Source organism: Periplaneta americana, chromosome 17 (genome assembly GCF_040183065.1).
Source record: "Periplaneta americana isolate PAMFEO1 chromosome 17, P.americana_PAMFEO1_priV1, whole genome shotgun sequence".
NCBI classification, from domain to species: Eukaryota; Metazoa; Arthropoda; class Insecta; order Blattodea; family Blattidae; genus Periplaneta; species Periplaneta americana.
In genome coordinates this window covers 21,906,787-21,930,703 of record NC_091133.1, presented here as the reverse complement: position 1 = coordinate 21,930,703, position 23,917 = coordinate 21,906,787, and the positions used below count along the sequence as shown (strand labels likewise).

General features: G+C 35.2%; 1 protein-coding gene across 6 annotated transcripts in view; it reads left to right on the top strand.

Moving 5' to 3' along the window:
- Positions 1-23,917, top strand: part of LOC138692622 (zinc finger protein 541) — a 1,853,746-nt gene that overhangs the window by 1,812,379 nt on the left and 17,450 nt on the right. For all 6 annotated transcript variants that reach the window (XM_069815665.1, XM_069815669.1, XM_069815666.1 and 3 more), the window contains 4 exons: positions 1,190-1,293; positions 6,801-6,965; positions 19,132-19,302; positions 21,673-21,747. In XM_069815665.1, coding sequence (XP_069671766.1) covers positions 1,190-1,293; positions 6,801-6,965; positions 19,132-19,302; positions 21,673-21,747 — 515 coding nt within the window. The remainder of the gene's footprint in view (positions 1-1,189; positions 1,294-6,800; positions 6,966-19,131; positions 19,303-21,672; positions 21,748-23,917) is intronic.

The window sequence follows — 23,917 nt, the reverse complement described above, 5'->3', positions numbered from 1 at the left end:
AATATTTGTTGATCTCAAATAAAGGAACTGATGAAAGATACGCAATTTTAAAACCAATTAAATATGCAAGAAACAACTTTTTAGGAAACTTCAGTTCTGGGAACTATAGAGAACTTTCAGTGAGATGATTGAGAACTACAAGATCATGGGATGTAATATGTCTTAAAAATACACTTTCTGCATCCCATCTCGATTTCTTTCCTGAAAACCTAGGGCTGTGAGCGACGAACACGGGAGTGTTTCCACCAGAACATCGTGTAAATGGAAAGGCACTACCATGGTAAATGGTGTCCAAATATGTTGGCAGACTATTGTTGGATACTGAAAAGAGATGTTCCTCAAGCAAAGTACAGCCGAAAATATGCTTCACATACATTTTAGGTCAATAAATGTAATTTCAGCTAAGATATCGCAATACTAAAATGTATAGATACGAAAAATGTTTTTCATGTGATTACTCTAAAACCCTGGATGATGGAAAAGTTCTGTAAAAAGATTTGAAATCAGCACAAAAAAGTCATTTAGAATCACCCATTGTTTCCCATTTAACAGACAAAAGTTTAAATTTTGTTGACCAGTGATTAATGTAATTTATCACTATAGTCGTGAATTTTAAATTTTTCATCATAGGTAGTTGTATTTTGGTAGCTGAGGTAGTTGTTTTTAAATAAAGTTGTGATTTCTAAAGCTGGACCAGTTAACCCCTTATCATGGCCCACTTGACCCCACTACTGTGGTTAACTGGTTACATGAATATGTTTTTGGAAGAATCATCATGTAAGCGACTTATTAATGAAGTAAGTGCTGATATTTTTTGTGAACATGCCTCAAGGTTGTCCTCATTTAATGCAACAACTTTCCTATTAAATATTAAACATACAAAGAAATAATTTATTACAGTTGTATGAACAAAAAGTGTTCATACAACTGTAATAAATTATTTCCTTGTATGCTTAATATCTCATTTATGAACACTGTTGAATTTGACTTTACTTGTGTAAATTTCCTGTTAAATGTTTCATTTGTCTGTCTTCAAAGACATTAAATAAAAAATTGTACCCAGTTAACCCCCGTCTCCAGCCTATATATATTCATTATTATTACTGATAGATAACTACTGTACTGGCATCTTTGTACTTCTTATTTTATGAACTATATTAATTCCAGTCATATATTGTTTTTTCTGCAGTTGAAATGTACCTGGAATTTGCTTGCTGCGCAGCAGTACCTGGTGGAGGCCGCAACAAAGAATATGCTCTCCATCTGCTGCATATGTGTCATGGAAACATTCATGTGAGTTCTCTCATACACTTTGAATACAATCTAAGTAGACTGACTTTAAGAAACTTTTGGCGGACTTCGTAATGAACCCTTCAGAAATTCGTTGATTATAGTTCTTACCTACTCATTTAAAGGGTTAATGAAAGAGAGGATTAACACATATGGGGGGGGGGGAATTGCTATTTTCGGTTATTAGTAATAAAATATAAGAACATGAGGTTGGTTGCACATGTTTCATGGATTGTTTCGTGACGTCATGAAAATTGTGCTCTACATTCCTCAGATTAGTAGCCTATGTCTTCCTTGGACTTAACCAGTTGTGGTAGAACAAGAAGATGAATTATTATTAGAATCTAACAATTTAGTGGCTAATTAAGTACTATTATTATGTAGTGATAGGTGAAAAACAACTTTATTTTTTTAACTAGTTCCTTCAGTTGTAGAAAACCTATTAATGAATCAACATGTTTAAAATATAAACTTAACTAATGGAATTTTTTTCTTCAGCGGAGGGCCCGCAGCCAAGTACCACAGCCTTAGGCTTATTGTGCAACTTCTTTATGTTGAAATGATTGTTGAAGTCCATTTAGGATTCCTCTTCAAACACATAATTCACTGCATGATGCCATCGTATCAATGCAGTCACAGCATCCAGTTCTGACTGGAGACCGTTTCTCCACCTGCCTGTAATGTTATTCTGCAGCCTCTTCAGATCAATGACATCTGTTCGCAATTCATGTGCCTGAATCTCTTGCATTTTCAACCAGAAGTTCATGCTGCCATCGATTCCATGATTCACCAAGCGCCATCTTTTTGAGGGGGCTACACTCCTCTGGTCACCCGTAGTCTGCTTATTAAAGTCTCTGTGGCTTCTCTGGATATGCGCACCTCCCACAGGCAAATGTCATCTGTCGGTGGATCCTGGAACCACACCTGCCATGTCCTCCTGGTCAATCTGTAATTATTAAGGTGATTAATGAAATGGTACTAATGAAGGCGAAATGAGTCTGAGTTCCAATGTCGAAAGTTACCAAGCAATTCTGCTTCAAGTGATTGATGGAAAACCTCAGAAAAACCTCAACCAGGTAACTTGTCCCCCTGACCAGGATTTGAACCTGGACCAGCTCATTTCATGGTCAGGAAGGCTAACCGTTACTCCACAGTTGTGGACAACTTATGGATTAACTGAATTTCTAAAACATAAGAATATATTAATAATACCGTATTTCCTTCAAAGTAAGGTTTTAATTCCAGCACTGCATTTATTATAAAAATAATGTGTAGTATTTCCTTGATAGCAGTAATCACAATGGGAAGTATTTTCTAAGTTACTTTGAAGTGTCTGTTAATAAATTACTTACAAAAGTGGCAATACAATGCGCCATTTTATTAAGTAAAATCATATATACAACTTTCCTATTTTCCTCAAAACTTAGAAAATGTGACTGTTCCCTGTGTGACTGAGTCAGTCAATTGTTTATTCTACTACAATTTGATTTACAAAATGTTCAGCATAGGAACACATTTACATAGGTACGGTACTTCAAAAGTATTAAAAAATAATACTCTTACGTATATTAATCTGTAGGTCTCTTGTGGATGCACAGATGTGAGATATTACGAGGGCATTTCATAAATAATGCACAAGTTGGCAATACTGCAGATTGAGTGACGCAGCAACAGTGAAAATTACGTCAGTTGCAGTTGAAAGCTTGATGAAGAATCACGTGTTTTGTTTCACCCACAGCATACTGGTACTCTGTGTTTAAATAACAAGAGTTAGAAATGGAGCCTGCACGTGTCTCAGGTACTGTTACTGTTGAAGATCAAAGGTCGTACATTTAGATCGTTAGTGGCACTTGAAACCTGGTGTTCAAATAATATGATGTCAGTGAACACAGAAAAAAACAAACTTTCAACTCTTCTCATTAAGAAAGAAACCAGTGAAAATAAATCTGAACTATAGAGATGATAAGTTACAAAGAACTGAAAATGCAAAATACCTGGGTATAAATTTCGACAATAAGCTCACATGGAGAAATCACATTGAACAGATCAGCACAAAGGCAACAAATCGTTTTAAATTACTAAAAAGACTGGCAGCAACGAAATGGGGTAGCTCAAGGAGTACCCTCAACACAACCTACAACACATACATAAAGCCTATCTTAACGTACTGTGGTGAAGCACTAATAACCTCATCAAACACAAATAAACAGATATTAGAACGCACTCAAAACCAAGCTTTACGTCTCATCACTGGTGCAATCAAAACTACTCCAATTGAAGTCATGCAAATAATCACATCTAATAAACCAGTTGTAACAGATCTTGAAACACAAGCCCTTTTAAACTATGAAAAATTAAGAAGGCTTCCAAATTGGGATAAATGGAGTAAATACAAAGATTCTAAATTTACATTGAGGACCCAAAATGGATACATACAAGAGGTAGAAAAGCTTAAGCAAATTCTAGAAATACCAAGTGAAAAGGAAAACTTGATGTCTCGATATAATCCACTTAATAACTTCAAAGTAGATTGCTGCCTTGATCTTTATGAAGTCTTCAACAAAAAAGATATAAATCCAGAAATAGCAAAAGCCATTGCCCTACAAACAATTAATAGAAAATATCCACAAAAGGACTGGTTGTACATTTACACTGATGGATGTCTTATGGATCAAAATGAAGGAGCTGGAGCAGGAGCTACTTGCCAATACTTTTCTCTTTATAAAAATGTTGGCAAGTACACAACAAATTTTGATGGTGAAGTTGAAGCCATTTATACATCACTTCAAAATGTATTTGTTTGGCTAAACCAGTGCAAAAACATAGTCATCCTGTCTGACTCCAAAGCTGCAATCCAGTCCATCAGCTCAACAACATCCCCTAAAATGGAAAAAGTAAAAGAAATTCATTGTATGGTAAAACAAATTCAAATGCTAAATAAAAAAGTAGTCTTCCAATGGATCCCGGCCCACTGCGGACTGAACGTTAACGAGAAAGCAGATATGTTAGCAAAGAAGGGAACTTATATCAACTTAAAAACAAATTTCAAGTTCACATATGAATCAATAAAGCGAGTCATAAAAAGAATAAGTTACAGCGAACAGGCAAAACAACAAAATTCAAAATGGAAAGAATCATTCAAAGATCCAAAACTAATTCCTGATCTACCTCGAAAATCTGCCGTGGCCATGTTTAGATTGATTACTGGTCACGATTGCCTCAGTAAACACCTCCATCGTATTGGAGTACTGAATTCACCTAAATGCTTACTGTGCACCAGAGAAGAGGACATGGAGATGGAGCACCTGGCTAATTGTGAAACTCTTAGGACATTTGTGGACCTTCCATCAAAATATTGGGAAGCAAGAAGGATGATGACTTCATTGTTAAATCCAGAGCATTAGACACACACACACACACACATTTAGATCGAAATTTTTATATGGTAAAAACCCCACAGAAATCCACACTGCTAAGTGAAGTTTGTGATGAGTTTACAGTGGGCCATAGCACAGTTTCTCGTTGGGATCGTCGTTTTTGTGGTGGTCATATGAGCATAGACAATGATCCAAGACCTGGGAGGCCAAAAACATCAACAGATGAACGAAGTGAGAAACTTGTGGCAGATGCTCTTGAATAAGATTGTCGTGTGACATGTGGAGAACTTTCTGAAGAGATTTCACTAACGTCAGTATTCCATATTCTGACAAACAATTTAAAGAAGACAACAATTTCTGTGTGATGGGTCCCTTACTCCTTGAATGGTGAACAAAAGTAGAAACGCCTGGATATTGGAACTTTGCTGAAGCAAAGATTGGAAGTTGAAGGTCTCTTCGAATTGTCGCTATTGGTGAAACTTAGGTTAGAGACTTTGAGATGGAGTTGAATCACAGTCCAACGAGTGAAGAGGTTCAGCTTCTCCATGACCAAAAAAAATTTCGACGACCTCAATTAAAGGTGAAGCAAATGGTGATCTTTGCTTATAATCACCAAGGAATAATCATGACAGATAGAGTCCCATGTGCAGCAAGTGTCACAGCAGTGTATTAACGTAACTTCATGCAAAATCTGTGCAGAAAAATGCACAAAAACTGATCTCAATTGCTGGAGACTGGGCTGCTGATTCTCCATGACAATGCTCGCCTGCACATCAGAAATGTTGTAACACAAAAGCTGCGCAAATACGGATGGAAAGTGTTACCTCATGCTCCCTACAGTCCTGACATGAGTCCACCAGACTTCGACTTGTTCTCAAAGTTGAAAAAATCTAAGCGTGAATGTTGTTTTGCTTCTCTGGAAAATATTATTGCGATGTACCGAGGTACATATGATATTTCCGTGCAGGAATTCTGCGTTATATGATGAAGGATGCACAGAAACTGATATTAACATATTTTCGTCGAAGGTTTTGCGTGCATTTTATTGTGCATTTGTTCACAGAAAAATATATTAATCCAAATTGTTCTATTTCAGTAAAAAAATGTATACTTTCATTGCTGTTTAGCATTTGTAAGACTCGTTTATTTTCTATTATTTTTAGAAAATAACATTTTGTGTTATAATAATACCTGCGGAAAGTAAAATCACGTAAATTTGGCAACATTTTGCTTTTTAAACAGAGCTGGGAAATGAATAGGTATACAACATTATTCCCATAAATGGTTATCTTCTCTGAAATTAAATGGACACTTTGTATGAAATCAATGTTTAAGTCCGAAAGCATTCATATTTTATCTTATTTCATTACTATGTCCCTTCTCCCATTTTTTTTTTCCTTGGTTTCGTCCACATTTTTTACACAAATAAAATGCCAGTCACTGGTATTAGTATAATTTCTATCTTTCTTATTAAGAATTTAATAGTAACAAAAATTCATTATAATTTAGAGCTGCAAGTGACTTTATATATTAGTTTGGCAACTTATTAGTTATAAAAGTTATAAAAGGAATTTTTTTAGTAAATTGTTAGACAAGAGTGCTAATACAGATAATTGACTAATTAGAAATTTAGATATAAAATATGTTGTAAATTCACTGAAGACAGAAAAAAATATATTTAGTCTTAAACAAGATAACGAGGATTTAAGATCCCTTAAACTATTGGGAATATACATAGATAACAAATTATGCTGGGACACATACATTAACAAGCTTTGCTCAAAATTGGCTAGAGCTATGTATGTACTTCGCAGATTAAAGTGTTTAATTTCTGACGACAAGAAATAGTTGGTAATCCTAAACACAGATAAGCTTACACAATTTATTGTACCATTTCATCATAATTCATGCAAGAGACTTCAGCTTCAGATCTGATTAAATTGATTTTATTTTAAGTTACATTTTTTCTGCTGAATTTTAAGTCAAAGTCTTATATCTCAGAGGGATATTAATAACACATTTGTTATTTCAGATTCTGGTCAACTGTTTGATGTAAACTTTTTATCTCACTTTTATAGTCATTTTCATATTATATTGTACTAATTTTCTTCATATTTATGTTCATAATTTCAGGAAGCAATGTTAAAGCTTATGCAACCAACACCAACTCTGCCACCTGGCCATCCATTACTTGCCTATGAATATACTGAGAGTGACCGGTGGAGTGCAGAGGAGATGGACACATTCCACCAAGGCCTGCTCAAATATGACAAGGACTTCCGTAGCGTGGCAGAAGAGGTAGTACTTTTTAACAAATGTTTTAAAGAGTTGCAGAGTTATCAGAAAATTTTATTTATAAGAACTATACTGCTGTCAATCGTGTTTCGACTATTGAGTGATAAACAAATATTCCAGTCCTTGCTATACCTGCCACAACTAAAAAAACAACAACTTGTGACAACTCCGTAACATATAGTTTTGAACTCCTATTCACCTGCTCTCCAGACCTCTCAGCCCTGAAGAACTGGATTCGTCACTCACTTTTCTGTTACCACATAGGAAGTAAAGATGGCTTTGCCACATAACCCTTCTTTCAGCTGTCATTATATTGTTGAAGTGTCAAGTTTGTAATTTATATTACAATTTCAGTTTATTTTTGGTTAACCTCAATAAATTATTATAGTTTCATTCTAATTAGTCTTAATTTGTAGGTTACATAGCTACATTACTTATTGTTACCGGTGCCACAAAAATATGGCAATCTGGACAAAATCGTAAGAGGAATGAATATTGAAAAGAGGGAGACAGAGTTTCAAAAATGAAAAAATGTGCTCCAATTCGTGGACGAACGTGTGAAATGGTGTATTTGGTAAGATAATATTTCGAGTGAGAAAGGCAAAATAAAGATTCACTTGAAGGTGTGAACACAGTCGTTGATAAGACAGAGGCAGCCTTAAAAAATATGGGTTCAATTTCATCAATATTAGAAAAGAGCTGAAGAAGAAGGAAGAAGAAGAACTTGAATCTGAGTCTGATATTACAAAATAGACCTTTTCTAAAAAATTCAGAAATAATCATAAGGAATCGGTGAAAAATGTCGAAAAAACAATCAACTCTTCACTCTCGCAAAAAAACATAAATATAACACTCAATTTTAATAATATTCAATTAACAAATTAAAATGAAACCAAGTATCTTGACATCATTTTTGATGACAAGCTAACATGGAAGTCACATATAGAATATGTCACGAACAAAGCAAGAGACCTTTTTCACTGCAGAAAAGATTGTCCAGAAAAAATCAAACCAGTTATGGTATAAAATAGTCATCTGATGTCGTAGAATGTAAAGCACTATACAAACAGCTGTAGTCCAGGAAAAAGTGCATCACCCTTCAGTTGATTCCAGGACACAGTGGAATAAAAGGGAATAAGATAGCTGATGTTCCAGCAAAAGAAAAAAAAAGTTCCCAAATTCTACAAGTAACTAATAGATCACTCTGCAAAGAAACTCATCCACAAGTCCATATCGAACTCTCTGAAAGCCAACTTTCGACAAGAACTTCAGATAAGGAATGGAAGGAAACCAGAAGAAAACTCCCTGAATCCCCAAGAAGTGTAGCAGTAGCAGAATTTCGTCAAACAACCAGCCATGACAGTCTTCCTCACCATCTGTATCACATCAGCATTAAACCAAGCCCCCTATCCACAATTTGTTAAGTAATGGACAAGAACTACCTGATATGATGTCCTGCATTGAAGAAAGACAGTGCTAGTAGCTGCTAGTGGGAAGCCAGGAGCTGTCTGATTAATAACATGTAGTTAAATTTCTGCCATTGGAATAAAAAAGCAAATATTGTGGAGAAACCCTAATCACAGCATCTAACTGCAACTTGGAAAGACTTAACTAACAACAAAATCTAGCCCTCAGATTGATAAAGGAGCTGTTAAAACAACACCAATCATTGCCATACAAATCTTAACTCAAAGTATAAATATTCAAGAAGAATTGCAAGAACAAGCATTAATTCAATATGAGAAATTAATAAGACTACCAAATAACAACTGGAAGAATTTGAGATTTGAAAACAAACTAAAACACAAAGAAGTTTTATATACATTATAGAAGGTATTAAAGAAAAACTACAGATTCTACTTGCAAAAGAATATTTATTACAAAAAGAGAAACCCCTTCAAATATTCCAAATAGATTACTGTTTACAACTGCTGGAAGAATAAATTAAAAAAAAAAATCAGAAACAAATATTGAGAAAATGAAACTTTCAGTCTTAGAAACTATCGAAACAAGATACCCTCTTAATAAAGGCTTCATATACAGAATGCTTCACAAGGATTTACTGCCCCTTACGGAACTTATTTCCGAAGACATTCTGAGCAAAAAATGTCACATAAACATTTGTCCTAATCTCAATATTTTCAAAATTACACTAATTGGAAGTTTTTTGTAAAATACCATTATTCTTGAGTTTTTAGGGTAAAAGAATATTACAGATAAAGAATGAACTATTCACGAGTATCATTTCTTTAATTAGCTAGTATACTGAAGCTAAAATGTGTTGTGAATTCCATAGTTGCTTCGTACAGACTTTTTTTTTAGATTCTTAACTACAACATTACATTTTCTTACGCATGTATCACAACAATTGTTACAAATCACGCCACTCTTGTAAAGTCTTTAAGATTAGACTGTACATTAGGATGCACAATTAAACTGTAAAAAATTAAGTTCCTAAAGTCGTATGATTTGTAACAATTTTTGTGGTAAGTGCGTAGAAATGATGTCATTTTTAGTTAACAATTGAAAAATAAAATCTGTACAAAGTAATTAACAACACATTTTTAGCTTCGGAACAATAGCCAATTAAAGAAATGACACTTCTGAATAGTTCATTCTCTATTTGTGATATTTTTTACTCGTACCGTAAAACTGAAGAAAAAAGGTATTTTACTAACAACTTCAAATTAATGTAACATTGAAAATATTGAGATTAGGCTAGGTCAAATGTTTATATGACATTTTTTGCTCAGAATTTCTTCGGAAATAAGTTCGTAAGGGACAGTAATCCTCGCGAATCACCCTGTATATACAGATGGCTTCCTCAAGTCAAATGAAATAGAAATAACAGCAGGAGCAGGAGGAACTTGTTCACTTTTCTCATTTCATACCAATCTGGAACCTAATACAATACCACAAATTTTGATAGCGATAAGCACAATTCATATGTCCTTAACGAATCTTCTATATAGACTAAACAGATTTCAGAATGCGATTATACTAGAGAGTTTTGCATCATACTGTTATGCTAAACGGTTAATGCTATGTTAATGTCATTGATGAAAGAGCCAATCAGAGTCATTCACTTCACGTTATTTCAATAGCGGACTCGCTATCTCTAGGCAGAATACATGGAAATGAACGAAGTTTACCATAGGCCTACTTCAGTGTTAAAACATGGTATCTTGTTTGAGATTTACAACTGTGGACGATATTCATCTACTTAGAACAGCTCAAGATGGATAAATTATTCAGGCCGAAGTACAAGAAGGCTCAGGAAAGAATTTTTCGTTGAATTTCCAACAGACAAAAGGTTGAGCTGTAACTCGGAAACCAGTCAAGATTTTGAGTAGCAACCACTTTCAAAAGTAATTTCCATTCTTTCTAAACATTTCTCTCTCTTTGAACCCCTAGCTAACATGAAAAATAAATTGTTTGCTGCTTACAATTTTTGGAGGTGTAAAGTCTATTCTGAACAGATCACATCGAAGTTAGGCCGTGTCCCAAAGCTATATTTAGAGCTCAAATGAACTAGATAGTTGACTAAAAAGCCGAATGTGACTTCAGAAGTCATGATCCAAAGTTACATAGTGCATAGCAATGAAGTCCGTAGTAGCTAATAAACGAAATGCTTGCTTGATTGATGACTTGTACACTGAACAAACATGAATGCTTCATCAGCAATTGGAGCTATGAAATCTGAAGATGCTTTGGAAGTAGAAATATGTAGAGCAATACGCTAACCTTCAACACTGACATTGGTACTCCATTATCTTCTTTCCATTTTTCAAATGTTGTAGGTATTTTAGGCCTGTATCTTTTTCATAGAACTCGTAATGAAACTGAATTAGGATATTGCCTTCTTAATCCATACTGTGTCGTGAAGTCGTAGTTTTAAGAAAAATAAATAGTTCGTGATTCAAGCATATATGTTCAAAGTTCTCTAGTGTGTAGTTTACTAGTAAGCTAACTGCTAGTCACTAGTGTCTAGTATAAAGTTGAGCTTTGAGACGCGGACTTAGTATTTTTTTTCTCACTTTTCAAGAAAGATTTTCATTTCGAATTTTTTTTTCTATGCTTTCCTTATACATTGAGCTATTAATTAAAAAATTTACAACGTGATTGACTATCATAGGAGCTACAGCATGATAAATCTTGAACAGAGCAGGAAATATAGTATAATAGAGCCTTTCATTAAAGGAATACAATCACCAATTCCTTACCATGCTTTCTGAAGTTTTACGAACGTGAACATACGTCACCAAACACGTCACTACTGACGTCAACATATCATTAGCCATATAGCGGGCAACAAGGGTGCGAAAACTCTCTACTGTCAGATTCTCAAGCAGCTACATTAGCTATTGCTAGACTTTACTCATCAAAATCACAACAAATATACGAATGCAGAAAAATGTTATACCATCTAAGAAAATTAAAACGAAACCTTGGGTTTCAGTGGAACCCATCACATTGTGGTTTGATTGGGAAAAATCCAGAGTCTTTTTGGCTAAGAAAGTCACAGAAATCCTACAAAAACTTAACAAAATTTATTCTACCATTCTGTAAAACTGCTAATCAAGAAAAAATTTCAATCAATGTACATACAAAACTGTAAAAACAATGCTGATGGCAAGAAGTGAAAATTCTTATATATAATCCAGGAATTGTTCCTCAATTACCACGAAAATCTGCAGTTGCAATCTACCGATTAATTACTGGCTGTCCGACAGAACATCTGCACAGCATTCGAATACTTAACTCTCCCTTTTGTGTGTTTTGCAATTCAAACGAACCCATGAACTTACAACATTTAGGAAAATTTAAAACCCTAGGAAAAGAGTGCAAGAAGACTAATGGCTTTCTTGCTAAACGTCTAGACATTTGAACAACAATAACAACATGTTCTGAAACAAGACATAACCAATGCCACTCTGCCTGCAATAGAGGATGATATAGGCCTACCCTTTAGGGTTGAAACTGATGTTTCTGACTTTGCGATTAGTGCTACACTAAGTCAATAATTTTGAGAAAGTCAGAACAGAAAAATTCGTCGATAGGAAAAGAAACTTTCATGATAGTCGAATCTCTATGCCACTGGCGCCATTATTTCATAGGCGGACACTTGGAGATTTTTACAGACCAGCATTCTATATCTTTTATGTTTAATCAGAATCATTCTAGCAAAATTAAGAATGAATAATAATTTATCGTCCTGGCAATAAGAATGCAACTTCAGACACATTGTCAAGAACAGTAGGGATGACTGGTGAGGGGATAAATCTTGCTAATGTCCATAACACACTTTGCCACCCTGGAGTTACCCGATTATATCATTGGGTACATACAAAGAACTTCCCTTCTTCATAGAGGAAGTAAAGAATACTACACATGCTTTTCCAGTCTGTAATGAAATTAAACCCTGCTTCATCAAGAACGAAGGAAAATTAACCTAAACCACAGCACCATTTGAAAGGCTAAATATATATTTCAAAGGAACACTTCCATCATTTTCAAAGAAGCAATATCTGCACACAATAGTGCAGCCATTTTCAACTGGTGTGCCGTGAATGATCCACTAGTGTGCCGCAAGAAAGCAGTGGCGTATACTGGTTAAAGGGTTTGGGCTACCACTGACCCTATTGTTACACAAAATATATTTTTAAATCCCTATAATAAAATTCCTTACATATTTATGTGAATTCCAGACGTTTTGATTGGGACGAAAATACGTTGATGACTTCGTCATTGAAATTACAGTTGGGCCACTTGCAAAGTTTCTGTAGAAATGACTTTTCAATGGACATCAGTGCCAAGTCGGATAAACGTTCTTGTGTATGAGTTGATCTACAGTAGGATTTTATTCTCTTCAACGCAGAAAATGTTCTTTCTACCGATGCTGACGTAGCTGGTATTGTCACAATTAATGTTGCCAATTTAAGGACTTCAGGAATAACTTGGTTCAGCTGGTTTTCATATATGGCAGATAATATTTCATGGATAGGTTTGTTCGAAAAATCAAAGACTTCTGCTGAATATATTACGCTTAATTCATTTTTCAAACGTATTTGATCAAAGTGACTGTTATAGGACTGAAATAATTTGTTTAGTGCCTCATTCGGGAAGTTTTCTCTATAAGCAGAACATTTTTGAGAATCTAGAAGATGTGTGAACTGAAGCTTTCCATAATCAGAAAATCTGTCAGTAATTTCCATGTGCATATGATCTAGTATGCTGTAGTACAGCTGCCTGTATTTCAATTCATCATCTCCTTTTCTTCGCTTTAATGGTGGTTCCATTGTATTGGCTGAAGAATTTTCATTTTCCATATTACTCCATATGGACGGAAACCCACTACGTCTGAACTCGGATATAGTACTTTTTTAACTTTGATACCTCTTGCAAGTAGTATGCTATGTCTAGACTTTTTGTCTGAAGAATATTGTAGAGCACATCTGTATGTGCGAACACTCTAGCATAGACTTCAAGAAGAAATATATTCTGAAACTGTGTGAAAAAATTCAAATATCCTTGAGCCTGCACAATTACAGCATCATCCCAGTTTTCTTCAGAGTCATTACAAATGATATTTTTAAAGAAAGCAGTCCGTTTTTCTCTGTATTCCTTTACTGTATTTACAAGCCGAGATGTAAAATTCAATGTAGTTGGTGCTACTTTTGGGAGTTTCTTGTTCATAAATTCCTTGAGTTTTCTGATCTTTTAGGAGATGATGAGAAAAATGCAGCTAAACCAGACAGTGTTTTGAAAAAAATGCGGCATTCTGGAATGGATGAAGTAGTTTGTTGCAAAACTAAATTGAGAACATGGCTGTAACAATGGACAAATAGTGCTTGAGGATACTTTTCTTGAACTTTTGTTTTCAAGCCATTAATATTTCCCGCCATAACTGAAGCACCATCGTATGTCTGTGCAATTAACTTATTGCCGACATTGTAGTCTGCTGTAACACCTTCCACATGCTGAAACAAAGCAGCAGCAGTTTTGTCCGAACTGACATTTGTGAATCCTATAAACCGTTCTTGAACATTGGCAGTACTGTCGACGTATCTTAAAACAGTGGACAATTGACTCTGATTAGAGCAGTAACTTGTTTCATCAACAACAATGGCCACAAAAGGTTTTATGTTCTTTATCATAACCCCACTTATAGCAAATATTAAGTCATTCTGAATTGCGGGAGAAGTACCACGAAATACTGTTGAACTCTCAAGATTATTGGCCAGTAAATGGTCAAATTCTCTTAAGGAACTTAAATATTCAATATAATTTCCTATATTGTCTGATTCCACACTCTCGTTATGACCCCGAAAAGCCAATTCTTGTTTTCCTAGAAAGCAGACTGCGTTAATAAGACGCAGTAAAATCTCCCGATTTTTTTTTCACAAGAGCATTGTGTTGGTTGATGTGTAGAGCTTTTTGCTTATCTAGCTGTAAATCAATTCTTGTCTTTCCAAAGTTTGCAAAGTTCATGCTACTACAAATATGAGCTTTTGATTTGTCGTATTCTAGGACTGCCGTTCGAAGGGAGTTCATATTAGAAAACCCCTCTTTTGACCACACATTAGTTTCGCGGCTAAATAACAAACATGGCCAGCAAAATAGTTTAGACAGTTTAGAACTACCACACAACCAATTCCACTTATCATATGATGTTGAAGTGAAATGGCATGTGTACTCACGCTGTTTTTCTTTTACGTCCATGGACAAATTTAACTCAGGAGTTGGTCTTTCCATTTTCACAATTTCAACTTTCTCGTTGTTATGTACGACGGTTAAAAGGCATTTTTAATAAACCTTCTATTACACAGTCATTTTCAACACAAACCTCTCCAGAAACTTGTTCTGCCATATTTTTCACAATATCACTTAATTGGGAAATTAAAAACTTAATAATTCACAATTAATATAACTCTTAGACACTCGAACAAATCACAGATTTAAAATAATGCACTGCAAGAACACAATCACATTCAGAGCTAGCGTACTAGGCGTATTGTTGCTTCATGCCTGCGAAGAAACCGATCACGAGAGCGGCAACTCACACGCCTACACTGCACGATAGAAACAGTAGGGAGCGGGGGATGGGCAGTTGTGCGAAGGACAGCGTGAGCGGAACGGTCACAGGCTACCTCACGTAGCAAGCGGTTTCTCAGTGATGCCGCCTTGACAACTTGTTTCTTTTCGAGAGCAGAGAGCGCATATAAATCTAACAATTACTTTAATTTTAATTACTATGGTAAAACTAATAATACAAAATTATTACATTATGTTATATTATAAAGTTTTTCTTTTGTAATGTCCTTGGGCTACCGCCGGTAGCCCCGGTAGTCCGCAAAATACGCCCCTGAAAATAGTAAAGGTTGTCGTAGTAAATTGGTAAAATAAAAGTAAAAGAATAGTAAAAAAGTGAGTCTACAAGAATCAATATTGAGCGAACGTGGCACAAGGCAACATGCAGTAAACACATATTTTTCTAACACCCTATTGCTGGGAACCACTGGTTTAGATTACATGTGTATGCTGCAGGTTTTTAAATTACATCTTTAGTGCGTCACATGTTGAGAAAGATTTAAAAACGCTGCAATAGTGGATGAGTACTCTAGGTTTCTGTTTGCTACAGCCTACCATGTCCAAATTTATCATAAAAAAACTTAAGAAGGATTTTGCTGTTTTTGGCCAGCCTACATTCACTCTGACAGAGGAATTTCATATCACAGGAGCTAAGATTGTTTTTGATGTCACAAAGAGAAGCAGGACAACACTCCACAATTCTCAAGGGCATGGACAGGTCGAAAGATACAATGGAGTTGTTTAGAAAACAGTCCAGTTAGCTCTTACAGCAAATAATATGAAGATTGAACAATGTAAGGAAGTACTGCAGATGGTCTTTCATTCTATTCGTTTATTACTATGTACTTCAACAAATGAAACACTACATGAGAGAATGTTTTCTCACCCACGGAGATCATGCAGCGGTGTCTCTGTGCTCATGTGTTTAACCAAACCTGGGCCTGTCTTAATGAAGAAAAATGTTTCCACGAACAAGTACGATCCAGTAGAAGCAAATCCAGGTCACGCATGTGTTAGATTGGCTGATAGATGAGAGACTACTGTCTGCACTCGGCAGCTCGCTACCACAGGTGATTGTCTAGCCCAAGAATCGCCTGAAGTTGATGATTGTTTAGCCCGAGAAGTTGAACTTCAAGAGTTAGAACCAGCAACAAATTAGCCACAACAAACTGAGGCACACATATGAGCCAGGAATTGAAGATAGGAGGGATACACTAGAGCTGTGTGAACTGCAAGGTCCTAGGATAGAGTCAAGAAGCTCAATGTCACCATAGGGTAAATGCTCGTCCCATCAGGGAAAATAAAAAACTACTCTACCTCCTTGGCTACGTAAACAATTTCTAGGATGTTTTTGAATCAGCAACATTAACTAGAGGAGGGAGTGATTGTGGTATTGGTACCGGTATCAATATTGTTGTATTGTATAATGGTTGTCAATAGTAGGTAACAGGTTTGTTGACTGGCATTTTCATTCTGTAGACATATACTTTTAGTATCATCATCATCATCATCATCATCATCATCATCATCACCTCCACTCCACCTCAATCACCATCATTATTATTTTGTAAAATCATAATGAATGCAATTAAACACATTACCGTATGTGTTGATGTGCGACTTCACATTTAATGCTTGCATTGTAGACAGTGAACTCATGAACTGATTCTTCAGTGCAGTACATCATTATCATTCCTGGCTCTACAGCCCGATGTGAGCCCTGTCCATCCTCAGGAGCATTTTCCATTCCTCTCTATTTATTGCCAGAATTTTCGTCCTTTATACCCAGGGTTTTACATCAGTGCAGTAGATTTCAGTAATTTTTATTTTCGTATAGGCATATGCGTATTCTACATTTACTAGCTTATTATCTTATTAATTTAAACATACAGTGTGGATGTCAATTGAAGTAATTAATTAAATTTAAGCATGCAGTTATATTGTCAGACTCCAAAGCAGCTATTCTATCAATAGCCTCTAGACGCACAACTTCATCTCAAACAGCAGAAATAACTAAAATGCTTTCTCAATTAATAACACTCAATAAAAGAATTGTATTCGAATGGATACCATCCCATTGTGGAATCCTGGGTAACGAGAATGCTTTAGCAAAGAAGGGCAGCACTGCTACTTACAGACCTGTTACTAAATCTACGTATTACTCTGTGAAAAGATTTATTAAATTTACATACTTAGACTACAACAAACAAAATTTGATAACACAATCTCAAGGGAAAAAATGGAATTCTCTGCGTCATAATCCAGTTAATTCCCGATTTACCACGAAAATCGTCTGTAGCTGCATTTAGATTGGCAACAGGCCATGACTGTTTGGCCAAACGCCTGCATAGAATTGGAATATATCAGTCCCCTAACTGCCCATTGTGCAACTCAAACCAAGTAATGGATTCGAAACACCTCAAAATCTCTGCTTCAGTGGCTGACCATGATAAGTCAAATGACTTATTGTCAAATGCCTGGCATTAGAAAACAGCAATAACAACAATTAATTATCCTTGTCCAATTCGTTTGTAATTCGCATAGATGAGTCAGTAAGTTATGACAGCAGTTTGTCTCATGAATGACTCAAAGCAAGATTCTCATCTGAAATGCAACCGTACATTTCTTTCACTAGTGTGAAACTATCAGCTGTTGTTTGTATCTTTTGAAACTATATGTACATATACCGTATTGTGGCACTGAAAATTTTAATCTTCTCTTGCAAGTTTAATTTATAAACAGAATATTTTGTTTTGATAATACATTTACCGGTATCTCGGAAGTGAATTCAAATACAGTATTTGCAATGGGAACTGCATCCCATTTAACTGAACAGGCAAATGAGTTTAAATTCGTTTTTCAGTTATGGCTGTGTAAATCATTGTATGTAAACTGTTTTATCTCAATACTGCTCACATTAGCAAAGATAACATCTCTTATTTCATAAATTGTAATTACCAGAAGAATGTACATTTTATATATATGCAAACTTCTACACCTCAGTCAATAGCTTTATTTCTTTACTTTTTGATCATGAATAAACAATATTCTGAAATTTCTAAGAAACGGTCTCTAGTAAGTATGGCTTAATTTATTAATTTTTTTCTTTCCTCTAAGCTAGGCCAACAGGTATGATCAGAAACAAAGAAACATTATCATTTTAACAATGTTATGTTAAAATTCAGAGCATCAGAAAAACAAAGAAAGGGGGAAACAAGGAACAAAATCAGTTCTAAAGTAGAACCTGGCCTGTTTTTACTTTGCAGAAGAACAAGTTTATTATAAATAAAAATGCATGAACTCGTGGATTTTAACTGTAAATAGAAAACCTCTTATAGCCAGGTGTCTGTACTTGAATTGTTTCTATTGAACATTGAAAGTGAAAAAATTTGTATTCTCCTCATGCTTTCCACTAAGGATGGAGGGTGAAATACTTAGGTTTAAAATTACTGTAGGTGAAAAATATTCAGCAATTGCTTCCAGTGCAAAATATTTGAATTATGAATTGCAGAAACCCCACATGCCACAATTTTTCTCAAATTGAGTTTTCCTTATGGTTGTAATATTCATACATAGTTCCTTCAAGTGGTGCAGAAATCCCACATGTCCAGTGCTCAGTGTACATTTCACAGCGGCAATATGTTGCAGGAAATTGCAGACACCACAAATCCAGGGCCTGTGGAATTTTTTAGAAACTAAAAAGTTTTTTCAGTTTGCTTTTCATTGTTTTTTATAGGATGTTTTTATAGCCAATGTCTTGGCTTAAATGTACATTTAAATTTCTTTATAAGATAAAAAAAAGTCCTCCTTCATCTTCTTCACCTAAAAATTGTTTTAATTAAATAAAATTATTGTTATTAGAACTTACTATTATACATTAATAAAAAATAGTCATTTCACAATACCAAATGCTTTTGAAGATAATTTTTTTGTGCCTCCTGAAAAATTTATTCGAATGGACATGTGGGGTTTCTGCAGTTCACGATTCATTTGTGATAAAGAATATTTGAGTTGAATTAAAGATTTTATTTAAAATTGCAAGATTTGAAACCACTGATAAGTATTCTTCTTATTTCAGATCGGCTCAAAGACAGTGAAGCAATGTATCCAATTCTATTACTTATGGAAGAAGGTATGTCCAGAAGAGTACAAACGTCTTCGTCTGATTCGTCGGCGTCAGAATGCTGATTATGGAGCACGTCCTGACTTAGAGTATGAGGACATCAAGATGGATGACTCACGCATTCCTGTAAGTGATAATTAAAATAATATTATGTTTTTTATAAAATACTTTAATTTCAAAAAGTGTCATGTAAATAACAATTTCTCTGGTTAAGCTTTCATCATCATCATCATCATCATCATCATCATCATCATCATCATCATCATCATCATCATCATCATCATCATCATCATTCTCGTCACCACCACCACCACCACCACCACGAAGTCAGCATCTGAACGTTAAACTTTGAGGCTCTGCCACACGGTATCATTTTAAATTACTTTTATTTAAACACTGAATCATGATAGGGCAATATGTTTAGAATAATACAGAACCATTTTTACTTACATCTTCAACGGTGACCAAAATTAGTTTTGTCCCGCTAGATTAGTGATTTGTCTCACTGTGCAGTGTTCTCAAACGAATAGGAATAGCCATCCAACATAGAAACGCAGCCAGCATTTTGGGAACTTTTCCAGACTCCAATTCTCTGGATGAAATTTTCTTTTTTTGAATATCTGATGTGATTGTGAAAAAATACAATAGCTTGCTCCACATTAAGTGTGAATGAGTAATCCTTTCAGCGGTTCTCAACAGACTGAGGTGAACTGCACGCATGCAATGCTCAACAAACACCCTTGAACTTCAGTGCATATGACAGGTGCAGTGTGGGAGGCAACGTTTTTGTACTTTCCATGGTGTCATATACGGAGGACTATATATTAAATAAGTATTTTACCTCTGTACGTGGAGGTAATGTATACTAGGATGATCCCAGAATTAGTGCACAAACTTGTAGCTCTTGGATGCCATATAATTCTCCTTTGAAGTTTAGCTCTCGAGTGCGTCTGGTCATAGGTGTATTCAGGCTATTTATATTTAACATTGTAAAATGTTGAACTCAAAGTGGATTTTTTATTTTGGTGAAAAGTTCATAGTCAGATGGACTCATGTCCGGTTGGGTGAAGGGATGTTTTTCACTTGTAATTGGTCCATGTGGTCCTCACTGACTCAGTGATATGAGGTCTTGCATTATTGTGGACAAGCAGCACACCATACCGGTACTCCATTAGCTGTGATAGGTTCTGGCGAATTTTTGAGCGCAGTTTCTTGTGTAAAAACTTTGAGTAGTAATGTGCAGTGACTGATGTGCCAACAGGAACACGCTCAGCAGGAATAACACCTTGATAATCATACATCATAATGACCATTTGCTTGACTTTTGACTACTCCATCGACATTTTGAGCTGATTGTGACGAATTCACGTCTCATCTACAGCAAGAATGCATCTTAAGAATGGTCTCCCTTCTTGTTGAAAACACAAAGAGTAACAGACATGCAGTTTCTTTTCTCCATGCTTTGTGTTAATCAGACAGCTTACAGGGAACCCACTGAGCAGCGACCTCTCTCTTCTGTAAATGCTCGTTAAAATGCGATGCATCAATGATTTGGATTTACCACATTCACGGGCTATCTCCCCGCTGAACTCTAGAATACTGATAAACTGTTCTAGCATTAGTGACCATGCTATGTCGAGTCTCAAACCAAAGGAAAGGAGAAATCAGTAAAGATGACTACCAGTTAAAGCGACTAATATGTTTGATCAGTGAATAAAGATGAGTATTTTCCCTGAGCCAAAAAGTTGTTCTTTCTCTAGCAAAAAAAAAAAAAAAAAATAATGATAGTCAAGTATTTTCCCTGGAATGATTATTTCACAAATTTCTTTGTGCAATTGACCTTGATTTCTCACGACCTTATGGCATGGTTTTGGCTACTTATCTGTATTCTATCCTATCTTTGCACAAATTATCCATCTGTCTTCTTCCAAAACGTTGGCAACAGTGTTCTCTCCAGTGAAGGCCATAGATGATTTCGATCTTGCAGGACGTTGATTGTCTTCTATTGTAATACGACTTTCACGGAAACATTGAGACCACTGGGAAATGGTGCTACATTCTCTTCTAGCAATTCATAAATTTCCGTCGGCACATGTCTATTTTAATGAACGATCTTAGATCTAAGACTAACCTGACTAATTTTCGTTGTCCATTTCAATTGCTTATTACAAAAAAACAATTTAGTTGAACTTGCACAGAATCGTTCGAAATTAACTCCTAATATTAACACAATAAATAACAACCATGTATCCCCATGGAGGTGGAAATGCATGCACAGTGTACATTATTTCTGGGACTGCCCTCATACGTGAAAAAGTGCTTACAATAAGTTATGAAAACTAAGAGGTAGAGTTTTCGTTCTTTAATTTTATCATGCATTTATTATCTAAGTGTTAACTCCATATGAGAAGTAAATTAGCTGCGTGTTTATAAACTATTCATTGGTTCTTGAGTGAAAACTATTTCAGGATCTTACAATTTGTTTTAACATTTCAGGCCAATGATGTTGAATTGGTGTCGACCAGTTCAGAGAGTCGACTGTTTGTCTGTGAATATCCTGATTGCTCAGCTGTAAGTATATTATGATCATACATTTTAATGATTACGATAGTATTTTATAGCAGTCTTTTTTATTTTCTGAAGTTGAATTTTAGGTGGTTCTAATATTTATAGTATTGGAGTGAAAAATTCCATTTGAATGCCAATACAACGAAATTGAGTCAATAACAAAATCAATTCTCTATAAATGCATTAAATTCCATTGAAACATTGTTAGAACATAATATATAATACACTGTATACTAGTATTGAAATACCGCACATAATAAAGATTATAGTGCTAGAAATATTACAAAGACAGGGATGAATCTAACAAAGTAGACATCCAGTACTGTACTAAAACTTCCTGTACCATAAAGAGAGCGAAGAATAGTATTTTGATCCTACAAACTCAATAAGATAATTCTAACAGGTTTTTTCCTTTTTGTAAATGTGACACATTTTCAGATAAATGCTTCTTTCACAAGGTTAAACAAGTGGCATATCTATATAACATAATCAGGGCGGGCATGATGGCCAGTTTTTAAATACAGTGAGTCCCAGCGAATTTTCTCAGTATTTCTGTTGGCTGACCAGTGGCGGGTGCTCCTGCTACCTTTACTGTTTCCATTTGCGAACTCATGGTGCTTTGGTGAATTAAATTTATGTACTATGTTTATATTAATAATATTCGCAGAATTATTAGCAGGAAATTATGGCCTGTTTGTTCCCCAGATCCTAACTCCACGTGACTTTTATCTGTGGGGAACACTGAAAAATAAAGTGTATGCAACTAAACCTCATATGCTGAAGAAACTTAAAGAAAACATTCGAATAGAAATTCATTCTATTAGTGCAGAGGGTACTGATGCATGAATGATAGTTTCTTACGATGATGTGATTTATGTATCACACAAGATGGGCAACACTTCCAGCAGCTACTGTGAGGAGGTTGAGTACCGAATGTTATTAATATAACTTAGTACGTAAGTTTTAATGAGATAAAGTGCCGTGAATTCGTGGATACAAGCAGTGATAATAGTGGGGGAACCTGCCACTGATTGACTAACAGAAACATCGAGAATGTTCGCTGGGACTCACAGTACATAGACCTAGAAGAATATTTATGTTTAAATAAATAATGTACAATTATCATCATTTCAATGGCAGAAAGGCAAGTGTATAATAATGTGAACCAGTATTAATTGTGAACATAGCAAAAATATATCGTACCTTATCATAAAAATATTTTTCTCCCCCGACTTAATCATTATTTTAACTATAAATATGTCACAATTTCAGTTTTCCTGTGAGTAAAATCTTAAAATCTGAATCCATTCTGTTGAGAATAACATGTTATTTGAAGATTTAAGGAATCCTGTTCTGTAAGAACAATCAGGATTCAGGAAGACCACTAATTTAGGAGTACCCAGGATTGGCAGGTATCCCAATTTGCCTGGTGGAATCCTGAATCCCCATTAAGCCAGTCGGTAATGGTAAAAATCCTGATTTTACGATATTGCAGCATATTTAAACGAATTAGCCTGTATTTTCAATTCTCCAATATTCTAATTTACACAATGGCAACATTGTAAAAGAGGTAACTCAGCTGACGGCAATAAGATATCACCACAGTCTAGTATATACAGTTACGAAGCTCAATACTTAGTAAATATGCATCCCTAGATAGTTGTTAACCACTAGGATCGCTAATATCGCACTCATTACAGACAATGCGAAATAGTACCAGCACAATCTATTGTTCCTAGCACCCTTACAACTCAAGCTTCGTGACTTATATACTAGACTGTGATATCACTACTCGCAAGATGATACTTCCCTGAGTTCTGTCTCAGTGTTCATTAATTTGTGTTCAATACCTTCAGTCGCTGTTCTTGTAGCTAGTAAATAGAGTATATTTTAAGTGTGTTCAGTGGCAAAAAAGCTTGCGTTTTTGATATAGTATTGTACACTATATATTTATATACCGTATTACTTGTGTTGTATAGTTTAGTGAACTATTTTTAAACATGGATTCAGATGCAGTAACAGTTTCGAAAAAGAAGAAGAGTTTCAAAGTAAATTTAATAGTGAATGGTTAACACATATTCGTGGTTAATAAAAGAAAAAAACCATTATAGTGCTCACTGTACTGTGTGCCCTTCGTTATTTAGTGTTTCTCAGAGAGGCGGAAATGACATTA